General features: G+C 40.7%; 1 protein-coding gene across 2 annotated transcripts in view; it reads right to left on the reverse strand.

Moving 5' to 3' along the window:
* Nucleotides 1-521: 521 nt before the first annotated feature.
* OTOA (otoancorin) overlaps nucleotides 522-19,559 on the reverse strand; it is a 35,238-nt gene continuing 16,200 nt past the window's right edge. The window contains exons 18-28 of one of the 2 annotated variants that reach the window (XM_059826504.1): nucleotides 19,414-19,549; nucleotides 17,889-18,079; nucleotides 15,665-15,758; nucleotides 14,389-14,518; nucleotides 10,658-10,845; nucleotides 6,453-6,608; nucleotides 4,868-5,010; nucleotides 4,330-4,466; nucleotides 3,241-3,338; nucleotides 1,161-1,353; nucleotides 522-574 (exon numbers count right to left, since the gene is read on the reverse strand). In XM_059826504.1, coding sequence (XP_059682487.1) covers nucleotides 522-574; nucleotides 1,161-1,353; nucleotides 3,241-3,338; nucleotides 4,330-4,466; nucleotides 4,868-5,010; nucleotides 6,453-6,608; nucleotides 10,658-10,845; nucleotides 14,389-14,518; nucleotides 15,665-15,758; nucleotides 17,889-18,079; nucleotides 19,414-19,549 — 1,519 coding nt within the window. Of the gene's footprint in view, nucleotides 575-1,104; nucleotides 1,354-3,240; nucleotides 3,339-4,329; nucleotides 4,467-4,867; nucleotides 5,011-6,452; nucleotides 6,609-10,657; nucleotides 10,846-14,388; nucleotides 14,519-15,664; nucleotides 15,759-17,888; nucleotides 18,080-19,413; nucleotides 19,550-19,559 lie in introns of those variants that run through there. The other variant, XM_009807777.2, reaches the window with a different exon arrangement.

Consider the following 19,559-nt stretch of genomic DNA (forward strand, 5'->3'; position numbering starts at 1 on the left):
TGTCTTAGTGTCACGATACAGTTCAGGTCTAGTACAGTCTTATCTACACCACCCCAAAGAGGTGCAGCAAATTCCAACATTTGAATCCTAATTACATTCAGCTGCTCAAAAGACAACACTGGTCAGAATGGTCACTTCCAGTTCAACATACACAGCTCTGAAGAGAAGCTTTTCATAGGGGTGGTACTCACGAGAGATAGTAATAATGAACGAGAAGCTCAAGAACTCAGGTGATCTTTACCCGGGAAACTTCTCCCTTTGGCATATCTACAAAGGGAACTGGTGACATGCGCGAGGGTGCTGGGCTGACAGCACCGCTCAGGGGCTTCTGGGAAGGTCTGCTCTAATTCCAGCAAAGGCAATCATAGCAATTTAGTCCCCCTTGCTTCTATTTTAGCACCTCAACATCCCTCTCTCTTCTTCAACAGCTTATGTCTCGCTGGTGTCGCTGGGAGCAACAATATTTGCTGTCTGATAGGGATAAGTTCTCAATATTGGCTTGACTATGTGCAAACTCTCACTCATGGTAAAACGTCCATTAACATACTTGCCAGCATAACTTGCCCAGTATAAACTGTAATATGGAGAAGTAAAATGTTAAACCACTGAAGCATAGGTACTAATAGGCTTGAATTCCAAATACGGTGGGAACAGCAGGAAAAACTGTTCAAGGAGTCCTACAGTCTGGATAAAGATGCTAATCCACCCCAGTGCTACCTCCTTTCTCACTTGCAGCTCTACAAACAAGGTTCTGCTGCAGATAAAGGTGGTGATCTGAAGGCCCAGAGATGGAGAGCTCTGCCTTAAACTTAGGCAAAGAATATGGGAAAGGAGGAGAGGGAAAAGCTCACTGTTTCAGACTACATTTTACACAAGCTAGTGCTTAGTATAGCGTAATGCTACTAGCAGCATATAGCTGCTCATGCCATCTGACAATCTTCCTCCATTGTCTCTTGCTGTGGGTAAATCCAACAACATTCTTGCTGTTTGTCTTGGTCAGGCATGTGATTTGAGGGATGAATTAAAAAGTTTATTAGAAAATTCACTGTAACCCACCTTCAAAAGAGAGGTCTGATCCTGGTGGATGCTGCGGGACTGCACACCCTACTGGGGTGTGTGTCCTTCCCCTCTAAGCAGGAGGAGGGAGTGACTGTACTCACCGCTTGCAGCTGGGGTTTGCACTGCCTGGGTAGTGCTTGCCCCGTTTTGTGTCTCTGGGGTGCTTGTCCTGGCTCCATCCAGCGCCAGCTGAAGGCTCTGGAGCTGCGATGCATTCAGATGCTCACGCTGCGATCTGGTAACCATGGCGGCATTTTCAGGGCCCAGGTTTGCTATTTGTTCTGGGGACAATGTCTGGGAGGAATAAAAGCCAGAAAAATTGGTTTAGGCTGTCAATTATATAAGGCAGGTAACGAGTCAGAAGTGAGCACTGTCTTGCATTTGGAATGAGGGGAAGTAGCCTTCAACATTGTGTTGCTATAAAAGAGCTCAATAGAGCTTAAAAAAAATCCTCTGCATTCATTTACTTCACTGACCACTCATCTATCTTTCACCCTTCTCTTTGCTGCTGGGATCTGACAGCTTGAGAAGCTTTCTATTCCAACAATGTATTGGACACTTCTTCAATATATTGCAGGAGTTTAATTTTCCAGCCACTTCTTTTCTGATTTGTTCAAAGACTGATGACATTGTGCATCCTCTTGTGTTTTCGTTTATTTCCTCTTACATCTGCTCCCAAGCAACCTCACCTGAACCTATGTTTGACCTTTAATTAGAGTTAGTAGTAGAGCACTGAGATGAAAAAAAACATGCCTTAATCTCATTATTCAATTTTCTCTTAGACTGAAAATCTTCCAAGTTTGGTCATATTTAAACTTGTGTTTAAAAATGAAACATGGCAATCATAATCTTACAGTAATTATCTTAGATCACATAGCAATTAACCAGTTTGTAAAGCCTGCATGTATTGGGCATGCTGGATTGCTTTGATTCTAGTTAACATTCTGCAGTCACAAGAATTTTAGCCCTCCTACACAACAAGCCTTCTTCGCTGCAACAATTCTGCATCCAGGTTCTACTTTAGAAAGACTAAATTCCCCTTCCAAGTAGGTCAGACAATGGAGGAAACCCTTCACAATTTTTCATTGTCTACCAAATGGTGTGCTCTTTTAAACTGAGTAAACTCATGTAAATGCCTACAGGTCTAGAAATTTTGAATTAAGCCTCTTCTTAACTCATTTAAAGTCTACAATACAATGTAAGTTTTCATAAATCGAAATTGAACAACATATACAGCCCTAAAATGAAGTTATACAAAATCCATGTAAAAAAAATATCTGCTCTGAATCTTTCAAATACAGAAAATTCCTCTGAGAAGGTGCCCCATTATTTGTTAAGCACATTTTGTAGTATCATTATTATTCTTACTAACAAAAATGTATGCTATTTGAAAGAATTCTACACGATGCCATAGATCTTCAGCTTTGCCTGTTTTGCAAAGAAATAGTTTCACTAAGGACATTTCAGACTTATCTAAACTGTCAGTGGTACTGTGCAGAACAGTTAGTGTTCAAGGAGTTTTTCTCTTTTATGGAAGCTGACACAGTTAACTGTCTGTTTAGCTCATCTGTCCGTAAGTACATGGCTTGCCCGAGCATCTGAAAGAGACCAGCCTAGGCAGAATATTAATCTTGTCACTAAGTCAAATAAAGTCTGGGGCAATGATCTCAAGATCCATGTTCTAATTTCTGGTCCACATTCAGCACTGCTGTAATTAGATGTAATTCCTTTCCGATCTGTATCTGCTTGTACAATCTGTTTTTCAGAGCTAACTCAGGAGAATTTTGCCAGATTTGAGGATAATAAAAAGGCTCTTACATAGTCAGCAGAGAAATTTGTAGCTATGATAGCATCCTTGCAAATGTTAATAAACAGAGAAGAAAACTCAGATCTGAATACAGTGTTGGACGAAAGAGAGTCCATTCGCTGCTTTCTGACCCTAGATCTTTGCTTTTTCCTTGGGACATGTTCTGAAGAATAAATAAATCCTGTCTAGCATATTTTATGGGCATCACAAATACAGATGATATAGCTGGAAGTTAATGTTTCAGATCCTTGACTGCCTCTTGCTTAACACACCATAGAAAAATTCTAAAACCCAAAACCAAACTATAAATCAGTGCTGCAGTTTACGTATACTAGAGTAAAAACAACAGAAATTTGGTGACTTCTTGCTCTTACTTGGAAAATTTCAGGAGATATACATCTTATTGCTATTGGCTGGAAATATGGCATCAAGTTTTTATCAAAAGCTTTTAATTCATCCTCATTCAAAGCACCTAAAACAAAAAAAACCGAACAATACGAACAGAACTCAGTTAATATCCTTTTTATTAGATTTATTTTTAGGCTAATACAAATTTTAAGCATTTATACAAAATATCTAGTAAATGGCTTACTCCAGTGTGTTATGGAGAGAGATACCGGTTCTTTTTTAGTTTTGTTTCTTTCATTATATTCCAACATTACAAATCACCTGACCTTAACCATTGGTATGGAATGTACTCTACCTGGGTTACTTTAGCTTGGAAAAGAGACAATGATAAAAATCAATAAAATCATAAGCAGTGTTATTAGGGAATGCTTGTTCACAGCCTCTTCTGATGCAAGATTAGGGAGCATAAGCACGCAACGGGAGTTACTTCTTCACCCATTAGGTACTTACAGTGTGGAATCACGGCTGCAGGCATCGGAGATGCTAAAATTTATGAGTGTTCAATGTGCAGTTAAACGATCACAGAAAAAAAAAAATCCATGAACAAAATTGTGTGTGACCTCTGGCTCAGGAAGTCTCAGAGGCTGTGAGAACACTCTGGAGAAGTATCGCTCCAGGCTAATCCTGCCCTTTTGCTCTTCCCTGGGCAGCCCATTCTTTCTACTGTTGGAGGCAGGATGCTCCTCTGTCAGCTACAGCACTGCTCCGACCCGATACAGTCACTCTTGTAGCAGCAGGGTTCACAAATAGTGACTGGGTCTGAAATTCTGGTTGGTTTTGCCCGCCTTGATTTACCCTTTCCAACTTACAGGACACAAACGACTTCAGGCTGTGCTCCCCAAAGTCGGTTTGAGCAGTTTCAGAGAACCTTATGGAGAATACCACAACTTTTCCTTACTGCTAATGAAATTGCTGGATGTGCATCCCTGCAGGTGACTTCTCTCTGGAAGAAATGTCTTTTGCCAGTCTAGAAAAATGCACTGCTACGTGAACCCTCTTAATGCTTAATAACAATGCTTCAGAACCATCACCATCTGGAGTCTGAATTTTGCTACCTGCTATAGTACCAATCTCCTGTAAAATAGAGCCGTTCCAGCTGGTAGCAGTACCAAACACAGATTCTGTTATCTTCTTAAACTGCCTCAGAACAGGGGTGCTACACAACAACAGGCCAATTCTTGCAACAGCAGCACTGCAAAAGGCAACAAGGTTAATGTTACATGCTGCAATTACAGGCAATACTACATATGCCTGGAATATACTTAGTCTGCTGTAAGAAGACTGTAAACCCATTTTCAAGTTAAAATATACATACACAAATTGCATACAAATGTTAAATGCTTTGAGCAAAAACCTGAGTTTCTCAATGCGATACTTAAACGGTGGGATATAAACGGCAGAGGAAATCTAAAATAGAATGTATTTTAAACAACTAGTGTACGCCTTCCATGACAGTTACTGCCTTTCTAAAAGCATTTAAAATGTAAAAAAGTGTCCTTTAGGCTCTGGAAATCTTGAAGGAAAACAAACTGCACAATAAATTTTATCAATAGAGATACTAATAAATATTTTGTTAAGTACCAAATGCAGTACCTGAATTCAGCAGTCCTTATGGCCATGATTTCTGTGGAGTTCAGAGCACAGAGAATAGCTCCTAATCCAACCAAATCAAAGCTTTTTAGTGTACTGATCATCTGGCCAGAGTCTTCTAGAAAACCTTGTAAAATAGATCTTGCCTACAAAAGCAGTAAGATATTATGCATAAACAGAGTAAACATAATTGAAAGTTTTGTTACTAGAAGCTCAAAACCTTACCAGAAGCTCTGGACCATATATAATCCTGAGCCTCCCCAATGTAATTAATTGGAGTTTTGCCATAGCCCTCAGGAGGAGCACTGTCACCACCTATATGTGACACTTAAACAGGGCACTGTTACACAACCACCTCCCAAGTGCAAGTGAGTTGAAAGCACTCTGTACCTCTTCTGCCAGGTCACAAGGAAACACTTCACCAGTAGAAACAGGCATTGAAGCACCTAGCAGAACTGCCCAATTCAATTACATTGCTAGAAGAAAACACAAATTACTCAGAGATCAATATGGAAATGTTAGTTTTTCTAATACTCAGGTTGTCTTGTCTTATTTAAGTGTCACACACAGATGGTGACCTGTGTTTAGGATTAATATTCAGATATGAATGGGATATTGGTACCAAAATGCCTTTGCAAGCCTAAGTCATTTAGGATGGTGCTCATCCTAAACTAACCGTTTAAAAATTGTGTGTCTAGCTTAAGCCTGCCACCAAGGTGTCCTCCAAAGTCAGTGACAGAAACAAGCATTTTCCAGGATTTCCTAATGTATCACAATGCTGAGCCTTAAATGACTAGCTTAAACTAGCTGCCTAACTTTTAGACAACTGAAGCTAGGCAGGATGAATCTCTTTTAACTAACTATTCTTACTGCTAGCAGGAAACCTCAAAAGCCAACTAGTATTGCACAAAATCCTTCCAAGTGCTTCTTTCTGATGGTGCTCTTCAGAACAAGAATCTATTAAACAGATTTGTGATATTCTGCCAAAGCTGGCTGCCACCACACCAGCATCTGTGCAGCCGAGGAGCCCGGATGGTATGGGGCTCAGAGTCAGAAATATGCTGCCAATTGCATATACAAATAAAAGCTTTTAACTCTTATTATGAAAGTCCCATTCATGTAACTAGAAGTTATTCAAGGAAAGGAAGATGAGAGGAGCATATTTGCTAATAACTTCGGCTTCTAGGGCAATGGATGCTGGGGTTGGGGGGCACACTGCCTCTTCAGTGATTACTCTCAGTTAGGAAGGGCAAATATCCCCTAGCAGTAGTTTCTGTTCTGGGGCCAGCGTGAGAGGAGCTGCTGACCTCTTTCTACTACTTAGTGGGCAAGTGCTAAAGAATACACTGGTCACCACCACAATTAACAGGGTTTGATGTCCTCTTGGCCATCTCACCAGGCAAACCAGCAGCCAGGCAGACACCAGTGCTGATCTTCCTGCCCACTTGCACTGAGGTCACAGCTGCAGAAAAGCAGCAGGGAGTAGTGTGGATTGCTGTAGCTGTTTCCTAGGTGAGTCCAGGACTTCGGTCCCAAAGGGGGTGAATCCAGAGCCTTTCACCAGGATTACATTCAATAACATACTTACCTGGGTAAGAGTCCATTCTGTTTGCTGACTAAGTACAGAAATGGTGTCGATAGAATGCAAATCCAGCTCTTCAATTTCATGTTCGGTGAGTGCCAGAGCAATGCGGCCCAGGGAAACGATATGATAACTCTTCCAGTCTGGCAGTGATCCCCAAACCTTTAGAAGAGATTCATTAATGTCTGTTAGATCATTATGAATCTTCCTTTATATACACCATTCTCAAACCCCTTGGTTTTAAAAGTCCCAATACCCAAAGTATGCCTTTTTGCACACAAAAGACAGAGCTCAGGTATTGTGAAGGTTTTTGAGGTTCTACACTAATAATGGTTAGTTTATCTAAAAATGCTGCAATCTGTACAGCTTGAGCTTGTCGGTAAGTCAGCGCAGGGACTGCTGGAAGTGTTGCTGTAGGAGCAAGTACCACTAAAAACAATTAAAATGCGAGTCTGTGCTGAGATCCACACTGTTACACCGTGAAAGCAGCACGTGGAGTACCGAGGCTTCTACACCAGCTGCAATTGCTCCTGTGGAGTGATTTTGAATTGCTTTTGTGGCCAGTTATTCTGGCTCAGTCATTGACAAGGAAAGCAGAAATCGAAGTAGAGAATCAGGTAATACAGACAAATAGCCAATTCCTAAAGCTCTGGTTTCTAGTTTGTGTGCATACAATATTAAAAAAAAATAATTTTAATGTGTTTGTACAGATACAGTTAAATCTGTAAAGCTCTGTAAAAACAAAGAAATAAGCAGGGGCTCTTCTATACCAGTACCAATGTATTTCAGCTGACAAGTTCTGCTGCTTTTAACTTTATCTGTGATACAGTTACAGTGATTCAAAAGCTGTCACAGATCAGCCCTAAGAAAATTTTTATTTCTGGAAAAGGTCTGCCTGAACCAGGAATAATGAAAGTCCATCAAGAGCTGAATTTGCAGAGGCCAGAACTGTCAATTACATTTAGTTGGAAAAGATAGAAGATGGTAGTCAGTGACAGTCAGTCATCTCTCAGGATGTGGCCAACTGTCTTTACAGAAGAAAGACACTGGGTTTTGGCTGGAGGAAGTGACTTGACCAAGACAGGCATACATTAAAAAAAAAAAAAAGCTCCCTTTAAAGGTCTCATGTACTTCAGCAACTTTGCTTTTTGGTACATGATTGTGCTGCTAACTCCACATAGCAAAATAAAACTAAAAACCCAGTCCTGGGCCAAGTTGATTGTTCATGTTGTCTGATTCATCCATTTTCAGGATTGCTACAATTTACTTTTGTTCAAAAAATTAGAAAGGTCAAAGCTAGTAAGGTCTTGCTGAAGGAGTATCTCTGCAGTTGCCTACTAAATAGTGTTTGCACCTTCAGATACATATGAAGCTGTACAACCTGCATAAAATAAAGGGCCAGATCTCTGGAATAAGATAGTCCTTATGCAGAGTTGCAGACTATCTGCTGTTCATACCAACGTGCGTATCCAACACAGAGCAGCCTCAGGACTGCCGAGGTGCTTTTCTCAACCATGATCCTCGGGTTAAGAATTTGCTTTGCTGGACCTGTACCTCCTGACTGAGTTCCCACCGGATCTTTTATGTTGGTTTTACGATGTCATAAAGGAACAGAAAAAGGGTCTAAGCCTGGGAAATTTCAATCTTTTCCAAAGAAAACAGATAGTAAAAAGCATTAGCCCTATTTTAAAGCTCTTAATTCTCTAGTTGAAGAGATACACTAAACACATGCAGTTTAAAATGTCGTCTGTCTATTTCCTGATCTAGGTCATAAACTACAGAGTCTGAAGTATTTCATAAACAGTATTATCCGACAGTGCTGGATGAAATGTCAGGCATAACGATATAAATAACACAGCACATGAAACTGGAACACTCCTTTGTCCTCGTTCACCTAGAGACTACAGATCCATACATCTGTTACTATCACAGAGCTTGGAGACCTTCCACTTACAAGTGAGCTAAGCTTCTTACTTTCATTAAGACAAAATCTGATAACTAGACTTTTTGAATTAGTTTGGGACCATGAGTACTATGCAGTTTCTTTTAGGGGAAACCAATCAATTTAGGAGAAATTAAAGCTGCCTTAATCAAACCTTTAATCAAAGATGTCCTTTAGTTAATAATGTAACAGCATCTTATGCACATAATTTCAAAGACCTTTGCCTGAACTGTCTGATTTCTCATGCTTCATGTTCAGTGTAACACCATGTTGCATTTTGCAAATTAATATATAGGAAGTCTGCCTTTGTCTAGCAGCAATCTGTCTTACAAACACTCACACAGACAGAATATACTTTCATTCAGTGCACTGCAGATCTGCATATTTTTGAATTGAATATAGCTTGGATATGAGTGTATTAACCTTGTTGGCAATTTCTTTGCAACAGATACCACTCTGTAAGTATACCATCATGTTGCGCTGCTGTAAAATATTTTAGTTCCCACTATCTCAGATGAGCACTGTTTTTACCTTCCTCTAGGATTGTATTTTTTTCCCTTTTCCTACCCGCATGTCTCCGTGCTGACAGAGGGAAGCTGTCTTGGGAAGAATGCATTTGATGCAGTGGGCTGTAGTCCTACTGCAATGAGGCAGCAGAGACAGAATTGCAGAAAGTCACCATCTGCTTTTGGAAATCTGGTTAGTGCCACTTCTCTTCGAGCATCTGCAGGTCAGGAGTTTTAGAAGCTGAGCTTCACTGCTAAAAGCTGCACTGTTGGCCTTATCTACCCAAAAGTCATGGTTAGCTCCACTACTCTGGCTGCAGCTGCTGCTTTAAGGAGGTGCTGCCCAGGTCCACCTTGTCCCCTGCTCCTGCTTTTCTCCAGAGGTCACAGCCCTCAGATCTCCAAGCATCTGCACTCGTACTACTTGCAGCCAACTGCACTTATAGATGCTTCCTAACCTCATTCTGTCAGAATGATCTGATGGAGCCTAAAAAGGACTTTTAAAACGTTGGATCATTTTGACAGACCGGGATTACAGAGTAGCTAGCCATGCAGAGATGGAAGCAGAGAGCAGATAACCTCCAGCAGATGCTGGTGACACAAGGTGAAGATAGGCCGGCGATGGTACCCCGTTCACCTCTGGGTTTTCTGCAACCAAAACAACTTGTCTGACGGCACCCTAAGGCTTTTCCTTGCTGGAACAAAAGTATGTTTGGGAGAGTAGCTGCTCCTGGCAGTGCAAGCAACCACAAAGCAGCAAGAAGAGGTCACCCCCAGGGAGGAGTGCAGCACCAACAACAGGGATGGAGCAAAGTCTGACTTCTCTCCCAGCCCACAGGTGGCCAAGGCAGTGCTGCTCGGAGCCCAGACACCCTGCTGATGCTCTGCTCCAGGCAGTGTGCTGAACTGCAACCAGCACAGCACTCTGCCCTGACTGCTCTCGCACAGATCCTGCACTGCAGTCCCAGACGGGGAGAAGTTTTAGTCCCGGCCTCCCGCACTGCTGCTGCAGCATGGACATCATGTACGGGCTGAGCCCAGGGCAGAGACCTCTCTGAGGAGCTCAATAGGAGCTGCATTGCTGCACTCTGAAAGCAAGAGGTGCCAGTCGTGCTGCAGGAGTGGTGACGAGAGCTGAGACTGCGGCCCTGTTCCTGTCCATGAATCTACAGCCTGGCAAAGATAGAGGTCGTCTCTCTGCTGTGTTTCTGTAACTTGCACTCACCGGTAACATCCTAGTAAAGTCAGACTAAATGCATGTGGGGTTTTTTTTCTGCCCTAAAATTTCCCACTGATGGGTTTGTCCCTGCCTGTGACATGAAGGTGGGAGAACGAGCTTTATTCAGCTAATAACAGTCTCTTTCAGTCAGTCTGGTTTTATAGCACTGTAAACTATATTTAACATTGATGTAGACAGTTTAACACTCTGAACTTAATTCTCAGCAGGCCAATCAACAGCCTATGGTACTGCTTGCTGATTTTTCATTTATGAAACAAAAGCGAGAAGCAAGCAACTGAAAAGCAATTCAGAAGTAAAAGCAGTTAAGTTTTTCAGCTGCCAGTAACTCCGAACTACTTGCCTGTTGACTCTAAAGCAAGGACAATAGTCTTCTATCACCATCTCACATTATTTTTCCAATAAACAATACATATTCTTGCAGCAGTAGTGACATTGCCATAGCACAGTTATTTTAGAACTGCATAGTTCAATAACAGCAAATCAAATTATGGATTTAATTTTCCTTCACAGACAGAATAGTTACCTGCTTGGCTTTTTCCTTCAAGGCAATAAGCTGGGAGCTGTTAAAACCTGAGACAGTCCCAAGAAGTTCCACATTTTTGTCAAAAGTCCCTGCGTCCATGCATTTCAGTTCCTGAACTGACCAAAAGACATTTGCTTCTGCTAATTTAATAATTTCATCTGAAGAAGGAGCTCTGGTTCCCAGGCAATCTGGAAAAAAAGTCAAATAGCAAGAGTTTCTTCAAGGAGTCTGAAAAAAATAAACCAAAGCAATATAGAGATTTAAGAGGGTGATAGACTATGAATTAACTCCAGCTGATGTGATATTGATAAATTAATTCTCTTACAATCAAATAATTTCTTTAAATATTTACATTGTTAACACCCTGGATGTAAAACTAGGATTTGCCTAACTTGCAAGAAATCTGTTATATTCTTTGTCCTCCAAAGGCACTGCATGCTGGAAAAGAAAATAGGAGCAGACATGTATTTCAGAACAGTTACAATATAGGTTGCCACAATAAAACTAAAATCTGGATGTGTGCAATAAGAGTAACCAATATCTTGCAAGGTTCTTTCAAGCCTAATTCCCTAAAGGCATCAAAACCCAGGCAAGGGCTTATTCTGAGGTAAAACCACCATTCGCTGGGAGCCTTGCTTGAGTAAGAACAAAATGCAAACCTTTGGGATGACCTCAGTGGAAGTCACTATTCACAAAAAAATGTTGCAGCTGAATAAACTTCTCCATGTTCAAAGAGCACATATGTGAATCTAGCTCTACAGGAAAGTAACAGACATGAGAGGTCCTTTTACTCTGAAATACCCTGACAAAGATGTATGTCTTGTAAGACTTGCCTGACATTTAAACAAGGTGAAGACAGAAGCTGGATGTGTCTGAGAAGCACAGTGCTTGTTCTTTATGTCAAGCATGTAGTTAAAATGTCAGGATCTAGAGAGGGCTGTTCACTTACAACAGATCTGTTTGGACAAACTCCATTTAAAAATCTTATTTATGGTCAGGTTCTGGCCCTATGCATGATCAAACGAGACAGTTTCCATTGTGTGTTTTAACAAATCCTGGTCTTTGCTGGCATAGTCTACCTCTAATATTAATGGAAAGCAGAAATCAGAATCCTAATATGGTTGCTTGCTGCTCTCTCTCCTGTCACTCATTTAGGAAAACCTTATTAAGTAATTATCTAAACCAAATAATTCCTACATGTCTTCAGATACCGTCATTACCAGTAAAAAGCAAGAATTTCACAGATGCTGTGCCTGAGCTAAGCTCCCCCAGATAAATAAATTAAAGCTAGGATGTACAAAGTAGATTTGTACTTTGAAAGGAGGCAGAGAAGGGATTTATTTGCATCAAAGGAAGCTGCAGTAGTGGGTAGAACACTGAAAAGACTGAATCTGTTGAGCAAACGAAAATGTTGTTCAGCTTCCACTGTACCAGCTGATGTTCTGCTCTCCCTTTACACCGCCCTCTTGTGAAGCTGCATTGTTTCACTTTCCCCTGCTGCAAAAGGTCAGCTTTTATCATGTAAATACTACCCATCCAGTCACAATGCAGTTCCCTTCCCCAAGTCATGAAAACCTAATATTTTGTGTGCTTGGAAAAAAAACATTGATTTTATTATTTGTAATACATCAGATACATTGGCGCGATTACGGAGGGAAATACTAATCAGACTCCTGGCTTTGCTTCCTGTATCTGATGCTACTTCACTCTTCCTTTTGCTATATAATCACATTTAGTTTGATGAAGAACATATTATATATATAATATACTATAACATCTCGGTGCTTGAGGTAAGCAACTTGAATTCCTTTTCCAGCACTGCCACTACTTTCTGGTCACATCTCGGACACACGATTCCTGACTTTTGCCTCACATGTTCCACCTTGACTTAAGCACCACCTTTGTTTCTATCTTGATGTAGACATAGATGTAAGAACTCTGTCACTGGTAATTGTTAACTGTTATTAATATTAGCTCACAACTGGACTGTGGGAAATGTAAAGTAGCAGGTTGGTAGCATGAAGAGCATCAGTGTTATTCTAGAGCCATTTCCATAGTACCCAATTTTCTAGTGATTTACAAATCAGCCATAAAACTACACTCCTTATTGAAACCACCATATGAGTTGTGTGGAGTTGATAAAATTATGTTTGGTAACAGAACTTCAATACCACACTTGGATTGCAGAAGTATTTCTTAGACTAGTACAAACAATCCTTCAATTTTCCATGTCCCAGACTCCCCTCCCAGCTGAGCTTATGCACCCCAACTGAAGAATGAGAAGCGTCCATAGCCTTGGAGCCAAGTTATCCTTTGACAAAGATCATTAGCTTCACTGGCAGGTTTATACTGGTCTTGCAATGCAGATGAGACAGCTCTACAACTGCACCGGACATGAGTTAGTCTGATCAGAGAAGTCTTTGGGATTCATGTTATTGTCTTCCAGAGGCCTAAAAAAGCACGCGTAAGGACACAAGCATACTGAAATACTTGACGCCGAACCTTTAGTCCTGTGACCCATGTCTAAAGAAATATGATTGATGATCTGATGGTTTACTTGTTCAAGGAAGAGTGAATTTCATGCACACAGATGGACTAATACTCTGCTATTCCACCAGCTTGATTCTGCTTTTTTAGAGCATGATAATTGTGTAATGACTCCTCTGATCAACAGAGGTCATGTTTTTTTTCAAGGTATGCAAAAATACAACACTGTAGAACACCCTCTGTCTCTCTCTGTATATGAATACAGCATCATCAGGGGCAAATTCATTCCCAGAGACACACAGTCATCATTCAGAGTTGCTGTTATACAAGCAGACGGATTTCCACAGTGGCTCAGGGCTTGCTGAGAGCTTGGACCTGTATTCTGTTAGGCAGAGAACCAATGGGGAGATTTTCAAAGACACAGAGGCAGACAGTACCAAAGTCCGTTAAATTGTTGGGCTCTAAATTCCCATTAGTGCTTTCAAAAGCCTCCGCCACAGCAGGGTTGTTTTCCATGGCACAGGACGGCATGGCTTAAAAATTCTGCCTGGGTGAATTTCAAGTAAGAGAAAGGATACAGTTACTGTAATAATAGAATACAGTCAAAATATGTACCTCATACGAAGAAAATGATCCATTTGTCACCAGAGATTCTAATAGATTAGTTTGGTTGCTAATAAAATACCTTTTAGATTGTAACAAACTTTGTCCATTTGGACAGACAACAGTGCCACCAATGTCAGATTTAAGAACAGCTGAGTCAACATATGCTCATGTCTGGCAAAGGATTAACTACATGCAATCTTTTGGCACGACAGTGACTTGTCACCTTCACAACTTTTTAATTCAAGGATTTTCACTTAGATTACAAAGGAAAATAAAAATAAACAAAAAAGTAAAAATAAACAAAACTCCCTAATTCAGATCATTAATCTTTTTCCTTTGTGCACTCAGGAACATTCCAGGAGATGCTTAACCATACAATCCTGTAACAAAATTAAATGTTTCAGCAATTGGTCAATGCATGAGACAACTACAGGCAACAGAATGAAGCCTCTCCCTGTTTTTGCTAAAAGTCTGAACCTGTTTAAGTTACTCAGTGCTTTACTTTTTATTGTTTGTATTCTCAGAATGCATTTGATGAGAAGGTGAAACCAAAAGTCTGTTTGAACTGCACCATCACAGCCCAAAATGGCACCATTGTAAATGTGGCACTTTGCACAGATACCAGGTGACATACTCACCAGGTCTGGTGAAAGATGATTTGATGTTGGCAGTGGCACTGGAGACAGACTCAAATAGAGTTGATAGAAGCTCTTCAGCTGAAGAAATTGGTCCAGTTGTCTTTGCTATTTGTAAAATGATATCAGGGAACTTCAAAGGGAAAGAAAGAATAAATAAGGCTTCTTTCTCCCTTTAAAACAAACCAATTTGCAGAGAAAGACTTGTGCAGACCTCAGCAAAGTAGGGGTTAGTAACAGCTCAGCCTCCTTCCTATTTGTGCAGATGTTTCAGAAGAGGACAGTAAATTAGCTGCTACTGAAAAGTCAACAGTTTGAGGGGCAAAAAAATTAGAAACAAAGCAAACTCTCAGTGATCCTCCCTCTTGTATGCCCTCTCAGCTTCTGGCAATACCTGAACACTGCCTGATTGGAGTCTTTGTCCAGACCCTCCTGTAGCAATGAGTTCCACCATTTTAGTATGTGCAGTATGGAAAGTACTTTATTTTGTTTGTCTTAAATTTGCCAGATAAGTGTAAGGATTGAGGATAGGGATCTAATTAAATGATGAGAAATAACTTTAACCTGTTCACCTTTTTTAGGCTTTTTTGACCTCTCTCCTCCACCCTGCTAGACACCTTCCTTTCAGTTGAAGAGTCCTATTCTATTTGGTCAATTATAAGCATTATCTCCTGAGGAAAAGTTGCTGACTGTGCTCACATATTTCTGCTGAAGAATGAATTCCTCATTCCAGGATACTGTACTCCTATACATAAAAATTACACAATTTTAAGAACTAAAGAGGGCAAAGAAACTACAAAGTGCAATGCTGAGGCTGTCAGTTACTGTTATGTGTGCTACACTGACCCTAGGGCAAAGGCCCACAACAGTAAATGCTAATTTGATCAGTATGATCCCATTATTAACAGGATAAGAAACATAACTTTTATGATTGGAAGGCAGGGGAATGGAGGAAACAACACTGCAAGGTGTAAAGTACTAAAAATGTTTGAGTCTGCGTCACTATAAATGCACCTTTTTTTTTTTTTTACATGACAATGTACAATTATCATTGTATATGTGCAAATAATTGTTTGTACTACCATTACTGTAAAGAAGAAATCTCAGAAATTTTGATGGAATCAAGAATGTGTGAAACATTAACACATGGTTCCTTGCCAAGAGAATCATTTACCTAGTTTAGCATTCAGGTTACATAATTTAGACTGCATTATGACATTCCCAAATCCAAATTCTAACATTATCTTTTACAAATTTAAAACTTATAATAAAAACATACCTTTTCAGCAAGGACGTTTAACTCCCCTTTTGACAGCAGTGCTATGAATGGTCCAACATCTAATGTTGTTTCAGCTGTCCAGATGTTTGGGGAGCTGAAGAAATATTTTGGAAAATTATATTAATGAAAAATGTTTGCAATCAAAAGTATACTAAAAATTCAGAGTTTTTCTTATACTATATTATATAAGAAACACAGACACTTCTATGTGAATGTGATGATTCATGCTTATTAACATCAGATTGCATTTTCTCACCTCTCTGTGATGTATAGGGCATTAGTGGAATTCTCAATATATTCAGAGAAAGCCTTCAAATATTGTGGTAACGGAGCTCTCTCTCTCCCTTTCAATAGTCATAGTGTTCTTAGCATTACAGTGTTCAAGCAAGGAGAAATAATTCTTCTTTTAAAGGAAAATTTACCATTTTCCATCAGGTTCATACAATAATAGTCTGCAGAATGGTATCCAAAGAGAAGTAGAAACCTCATAACCAAGATTGAAACCATCCTTTTTCCAAGAATCTTATCCTAAGGACCAATGTGGCTAATACTTCAAGCAAGCAATACTTGCCAGTACTTGCTTATGAATTTAAAAACCCCTCCTCAATTCCAGTATTTAACTATCTGCAGGTGTACAGGGGCTGTTTTTCGTTGGTGTTGGGCAACTGTAACTTTCCCTGATGTCAGCAGGAGCTGTGGGTGCTCAATATTTCTGTAAAACAGATCCATGAACACTTAGGAGAAGCAGACAGTTTCCCCCTCATTCTGAAAAGATTGAGAACACTAAACAACTCAGGAAAGTAACTCAGTGCGGCACCAGTCTGCTGCTAATGCTGCCTTTTTAAAACTAAGGGACAGAAACACGAAACATAGGTGATGGAATAGAAGGTTTAAATCCATACCTCATTAGCTCTGTATTTTTACTGTCTGCTATTTCATTCATCTGCAATGTCAAGAGTTATGGAAGGCAGATCTAACACCCTGGAGAGCCACCTTTAATGACACCTATGCCATTTCTGTATGAGAGATCAATTCTAGGGTAGGCACCATATCTCTTGAAATAACATGCTAAATTATTTGTAGGAATTTCAGGTCTTAAAAATTAAGTTCAGGTTCAGTTCTGAGTGGTGCTGGGTGTTTCAAAATGTATGTAGCTTAGCACTATGCAGGTTTGACCTGTTTGTTTGTTACAAATCTGACAAATGTTAGCCAACCCAGTTGGTGGTTGACTTAAGAAAGCACTTGGATAAATAATTTTCAGCCTGAAAGAGCCTGAAGAAGATGGTAGTAACAAATCTGTTACTAGCACAGGTTCTCACATAAAACTTTGGTTTGTTGCTCCACTATGAGGATGTTTGACTAGACAAATATTTTCTAAATATAAAAAAAATACTATTTATCACAGTGTGTCATGATTCAATAAAATGGATCTGTATCAAGATTAATGCAGGGATGGGATCTGGTGGAAAATATAGCTATTCCATTAATAGAAAAATGCTGACTAGGAGGAAGCTGAATGAGCAACTAAAATGATTAGGTGGATCAAGTGACAGGCTTCGGGGCTGAAGGGATGGTTAGAAACTATGCATTCAGTCTCCCTTTTCAAATGCAAGATACTTCTAAGAGACAATGCAAGAGAGAAACAGTATATTCTTGTCAGATAGAAGACGGCTTTGTTTTTTGCATGACTGATACACCAGTGTGGTTCCAATCAGCCTCCTAATCTGAGTCATTAATGACATCTAACTCGCTGTCCACTTTGTTGTTTCATTTGGTTGAACTTTCTATCACTCCGCTTCACCTCTAGCTCCCTCCCATTACCCCAGGTGCTTGCAGTCTTCTTTATTTCTCTTCTCACACCAGCACACTGAGTATCCCACTTCCATTTTCCCATTCTTTGCATTCCTGTGCCATTCTGCCTGTATTGCCCTTTCTCTTGCCATGCCAGAGAGTCTGTTTGCCTACCCCTCCTCAAACATTACACTTTCTCTCCTCTGGGACTTAAGTCATGCAGGGTGTCCCTGGGGCTGTATTTTGTTCCACAGTTACCATGTTACACACAAGAACAGAAATGTCATTCTAGTGGACAGAGACCCCAAGCTTGGCCAGTGATAGAAGCTGCTTTGTGTTTTTTTCATTGCAGTTCTACCTGGGCAAAGCAAACGGTTGGTATTTGCATGGCTTAACGATTATCATAAGCAAGGTAGTATATCTAATACCTTACCCATATAACTCGAGGAGTTTGTATTTAATTTCAGACTTCTGCTCGTGGCTGAGCTGTTGGCAGAGTTTGAATTGATGAAGGGCTGTTGCCATTGCCTTCAGGGACATTCTGCCGTGTAGAAAGGCTGGAGGTAAGTGGCAGATCAGATTTCCAAGTAGGTCAACATCGTATTCATCAGCAATGGAGCCGTTCTGAAACAAGAAGCATTTACCTTGTTGGCAGAGCTAATCTTGGCTCTTGCCCTGCATCACTCAACTGCATCACAACACATTTAAGCTCTGTGACCCTTTAAGGAACAAAGACACAACAGTTTGCACTGACAACTTAATCTACAATTTCTACCAAGACTGCTTTATACTTTTCGCTTTTACCAATGCAACCAGTGATATTTAATAAGCACTTGTCAGAGCTTTCAGTGCATTCTTTATTCCATATTGAAGCACACATAAAAGATAATTAAAACTAAATCTCCTGCCACAATGTCTATACCCAGGTGACCACCCAACACCTGCAGAGGTGGTGCCAAAGGGGCCACCAGCTCTTGCTGTCAGAAGGCTTAGCTCTGAGGGGTTTCTCAAGCAGCTGCCAAAACACTAGGGATTGTAGGGCTGGTTAGTATATATAAGGACATGAATATTCACAGCTACATCAAAGGACTAGTTTTCCCTAAAAACTGGTAACTGCAGCTCCGAGGCATCAGAAGTCACAAAATCCCCCTGGTACCACGATGCCCCTGAGGAGCTTCCCGTGCCATGCACAGGTCTACAGGAGTAGCACTGCTTGGAGCAAGGGGAAACAGCTCCAGGTGCAAATGCGTCAGCTCCAACTGTCCCGGCCAGTTCACTGTGTTCAGCAATGACATTTCATGAGAACACTTCGTAACATGCATGGAGTCAAGGAAAATTGTTAAGGAAGCTATAAAAAGGTTTCCTTAGGCAGGGAACAATAAAATTGAAACAGTACGCAAAAAACCTGTAAGAATACAGATGGGTAAGTCAAGAACTTATGTAGGTGGTGACCTCCGTTACTGTATGAAATTCAGTGCAGTAATATGTGCAAACAGAACCACCGAACGGCTGAGTTTGGAAGGGACCTCTGGAGGCCGCCCGGTCCAACTCCCCTGCTCAAATCAGGTCAGCTACAGCAGGTTGCTTGAGGCCTTGGCACTAAGAGCTCCTCTGAGCTGATTGTCTAAGCTGCTCTTACTTGTGATGATGAAGAATTGAGCATGTTGTGTTATTCCCTTTTGGGCTCTCAGAGTCCATCAGCTACGGTTTCACTGCACAAACACAGAGCAGGAGAGCCTATGTCTCAGGTTGCTGTCCGTATAGAAGAGACCATGAGCATGCGCATGCGGACCAGAGAGTACAAGTAGGCAGGATAACTTTGTGATGTACCACATGACAATAAAGGGAGAGAAACATAGTCAACCACTCTCACTTAGCTTGGAATTGTCAGTGGCTAATTACAGACTACTTTTTTTGCAGCTCCCCCTCCACTGCTGACCCCTCCTAGCCATACCTACCAAGCACTCCTGTACTTTTTGCAGAACAGCATTCTTTTTGTGAAGGCTTGGATTCAAAAGGTCCATCTCAGTCTTCCCCAGACTTTCAATGAAAGGGACACACAAAGGGCCTGAGACATACTCCAGGTACTCAATCCTGCAGAAAG

This window comes from Gavia stellata, chromosome 18 (genome assembly GCF_030936135.1).
Source record: "Gavia stellata isolate bGavSte3 chromosome 18, bGavSte3.hap2, whole genome shotgun sequence".
Lineage (NCBI taxonomy): Eukaryota > Metazoa > Chordata > Aves > Gaviiformes > Gaviidae > Gavia > Gavia stellata.